General features: G+C 41.8%; 1 protein-coding gene across 1 annotated transcript; it reads left to right on the top strand.

Moving 5' to 3' along the window:
• Window positions 1-1,097: 1,097 nt before the first annotated feature.
• On the top strand, window positions 1,098-2,859 carry LOC310783159 (E3 ubiquitin-protein ligase TRIM35-like; the record flags this gene model as incomplete). The annotated part of the gene is made up of 1 exon (XM_083643952.1): window positions 1,098-2,859. One exon carries the CDS (start codon window positions 1,098-1,100, stop codon window positions 2,523-2,525), a length of 1,428 nt encoding a protein of 475 aa, XP_083500078.1. The 3' UTR covers window positions 2,526-2,859.
• Window positions 2,860-4,188: the final 1,329 nt, after the last annotated feature.

Here is a 4,188-nt window from a genome sequence, read left to right as displayed (position 1 = left end):
TCTGTGCCACATGTGTACCGTGTGTGTACCATCACTCTGTGCCACATGTGTACTGTGTGTGTACCATCACTCTGTGCCACATGTGTACCATGTGTGTACCATCACTCTGTGCCACATGTGTACCATGTGTGTACCATCACTCTGTGCCACACATGTGTACCATGTGTGTACCATCACTCTGTGCCACATGTGTACCATGTGTGTACCATCACTCTGTGCCACATGTGTACCATGTGTGTACCATCACTCTGTGCCACATGTGTACCATGTGTGTACCATCACTCTGTGCCACACATGTGTACCATGTGTGTACCATCACTCTGTGCCACACATGTGTACCATGTGTGTACCATCACTCTGTGCCACATGTGTACCGTGTGTGTACCATCACTCTGTCGGTAGTGTGTGAAAGTACAAACACAGGTTTCACATGGTTACATTTCAAGGGCCGAGAAGCAGTCTTCTCCCTGCACACTTGACCAGCCCGTCGGCAGCATATCACATTTTATCACGAAAAACAACTATCACTTTTATTGATAAATGTGATCTAGCAGAAGGTAAATGGCAAATATTAACAATTTATGCTGTCTATATTGCTTTTATTGAGATAAGGTCAACATCTGTTAAGTATTTTTATGTAAATTCTTATGGCTGTATTGTTTTAAACATCTTGGAGTTGGAGGTGACTTTCTCCTGTTAAATATTCCCAGAACCTTCTGACAGTCTTGTGTGGTTTGGTGTTTTGGTGTTTCTGTGGTGCAGTGATTGCAATCTCATAAAATTAAATAAATCCTATTTGTATTCTTCTGTTTTGGTCTTTAAAGAAAGGGACAACATTACCAGTGAAACTGTTAATACGCCATCTGCTGGTCACAAAATCAGATGGCAGCATTTCCCAGTGAACTCATGATTGACAGAGGCAGGTGAAATTGAAAGTAGATTTTGACATTGTTGATCAGAGCAGAGATGCCATTACAGGGTGTGAGATCTCTACCGAACAGCACGCACTTGGAGGAGTGTAAGAAGCAAGTTGAAGTGAATGTGATTTGGTGAGTCTGAATGAGCTTTTGAAGAAGATAATTCAGATATCAACGCAAATGGCTGAGAAAATTGCTCTTCTTGAAAGTTTCCTGAGTTGCCATGTGTGTTCAGAGACGTTCAGAGATCCTGTGTCTCTGAGCTGCAACCACAGCTTCTGTTCCAGCTGCCTGAAACAATTCTGGCAACAAGCTAAAAACAAGAACTGTCCCATTTGTCAAAGAAGATACTCAAAGGATATTATAATTAACTTTACACTGAAAGAACTTGCTGACTCCTATGCTGGGAGACAGGTAACTGGGTCATCTGAGACGGATAAAGTAGAGGAGAAAGTGGAAGTTGTGTGTAGTAAACATCCAGGAGAGCCTACGTGGTTCTGTAAGGAGGAACATAGAGCTGTGTGTTCTGTCTGTGAGTTCCCTCAGCACCAGGGTCACAAGGTGGTTCCTATAGAAGAAGCAGTCAGTGAGCTGAAGGAGCAGCTGAAAACTGACTTAAAGTCTCTACAGGACAAGAAGGACAAATATGACGAGGTTGAGGAGACATACAACCAAGTGGTTCAACACTGCAAGAAACAGCTTGTAGCCACAGAGAGGCAGATCAGAGCAGAGTTCAACAAGCTCCGCCAGTTCCTGAAAGAGGAAGAGGAGGCCAGACTAGCAGCCCTGAGGGAGGAAGAGGAGCAGAAGGGGAATACTATTGCCAGAGAGATGAAGATCATTCAGGAGAAGCTCTCGTCTCTCTCAGACAGCATCTCCGCTGTTGAAAAAGACCTGCAGAAACACAATGTGCCGTTCCTCACCAGTTATAAACCCACTCAGACCAGAGCCAGAGCCCAGTGCTCTCTGTCAGATCCACAGCTGGTCTCGGGAGCGCTGATAGATGTGGCCAAACACCTGGGCAACCTGCCCTTCAGAGTCTGGGAGAAGATGAGGGGGGAGGTAAAGTTCAGTCCTGTCATTTTGGACCCAAACACTGCAAGCACATCGCTCTCTCTGTCTGATGACCTGACCAGTGTGAGACATGGAGGCACAGGGCAGCAGCTCCCTGACAACCCAGAGAGAAACCATTACTATGTCTATGTTTTTGGCTCTGAGGGCTTCAGCTCAGGGAAACACAGCTGGGAGGTGGAGGTGGGAGATCATCCTCATTGGACTGTGGGTTTGGCTAAAGAGTCAGTTGACAGGAAGGGGAAGCAATCTTGTACACCAGAATCTGGAATGTGGGGGTTACGGCTTCACAATGGACAATACATGAATAAGTTTGGTACGACCCCCACAGTGAAGAAGAGTCTCCAGAGGATCAGAGTCCAGCTGGACTATAACAGGGGGGAGGTGTCCTTCTACAACTCTGAGGATAACACTCACATCCACACTGACAAAGGCACTTTCACTGAGAAACTCTACCCATATTTCTTTGTTGGAGAGGCTGGTGATGCCAAGACCACTGATATCAAAGTCTGTCAAGCTGAGGTTTCTCTGCGATAAGTGACGTGTGTATTCGTGCGTGTGCATCTGCATATGTGTTTGTGTGCGCGTGCCGTGCGTGCGTGTGTGTGTGCATGAGTGTGCATGCTGTCCATGTCTAAAATACCATGGGTTGATGTTGGTTTTGACCGATACAGGTTTTGGAAAGCCAATACTAATATTTTTAGATTGCCATATCTTAAGCCAATATTGAACATCTTTAAATTGTCCATTTTCATTAAAAAAGCAAAATCAAATCAAAATTAAGGACTCAGTGATTCGGATTCACCCCACATGTTATTCTCGTCAAGGTATAAAAGTATCTGAAACAGCATTTAGACCATGATGGGCCAAAACTCTTCATGTAAACCCAAACAAATTAGTGCACTCATCTATTCAGAGTTGGGCAAAATGGGAAACAAACATAACACATAATTCATTTACAAAGATTAATGATTAACAATTAAATTAATAAAGAAAATGTGCAAAGAAAATAAATTTTTGTTGAAAGTTTTTTTTTATAGCTGTGAAGGAAGACCAGGAAGACATAACCAACTCCATCCAATATATTGCCAACCTATAAACTTCCAGAAAGCATTTGTGTATAAGTTCAGCTCTCTCAACTTTTAATTTTTATAGACATTGTTTTTAGATAACAGCATGTTTTACTATATATGCCGGATGGACCAGACGTGGCTTGTCAGTGTAATGATTGACCACCTATCTGTGTACCACCGTCATGAATGATTGAAGTTTATTACTGACAGGGACTCATCATTGTACCTTGTATGATTGGCTTTTTATTGACCTGCCCTTTACACTCGGTTTCATTGTAATAAACAAGGTAATTCTGGGTCTGGCCTTCTTATTATTTGTGCTTTCATATCTACAGAAAATTTGGTGGAAATGACTGTCGGATCACAGAAATTAGTTTTATTAATTGTCCCTAAAGTCCAAACTGAATTAGGTGAAATGGCTTGCATGTACTTTTCCTCTTTTTCTTAGAAATCTTTGCAAAAACATGCAAAACGAAATCATTGTTGTTGTTTTTAAGTCTCTTTATGCTTTTTTGTGCAAATATATATTAGAAAAGGTGCCTGCTGCCTTTGAGTGCTCATACAGCACATTTTGACATTGCAATTAATTGATTGAAATTGTATGTATATTTTCTCATGCAATTTGCTTTGTCAGTTTGTAATAATTCATACAGTGGTTTTCTTGCTGAGCCAGTAGTTACAGCATTCAGGTCATGTCTTGTCAAACTTCTTGGAATTACATTGTGCAGAATCCTCCCTACATACTTGCTTTATTTTCATGTTTGTACTTTATTTCTAAAAAGAAAATGTTTATTTTTTTATTCTCGCTTTCAGAGATTTACTTTGAAAGCTAAACTAACTGTTTAGTGAATCTGGCTGACTTGACACTAGCATAGTAGGAAGACGGTGTATTTTGGAATAAATGATTCACTTGATCAGGACTGAAATCTTTTGTGGACAGTCTCACTGAAGTAGAAGAGGAAATGGGGACGAGATAAGATAAGAACAAGTGCAAAGCCCTGGACCTGTCTCACCAGCAGGTTTAACAGCCAGGGTATCTTTGTGATTGGCAGGTTTAACAGCCAGGGTATCTTTGTGATTGCTGGCTATACAAAACTACTGGCAATACCAAATAGCTGGTCACACCA

Source organism: Poromitra crassiceps, assembly GCF_964638095.1.
Source record: "Poromitra crassiceps genome assembly, chromosome: 10".
Lineage (NCBI taxonomy): Eukaryota > Metazoa > Chordata > Actinopteri > Beryciformes > Melamphaidae > Poromitra > Poromitra crassiceps.
This window is presented reverse-complemented; position numbering and strand designations above follow the sequence as displayed.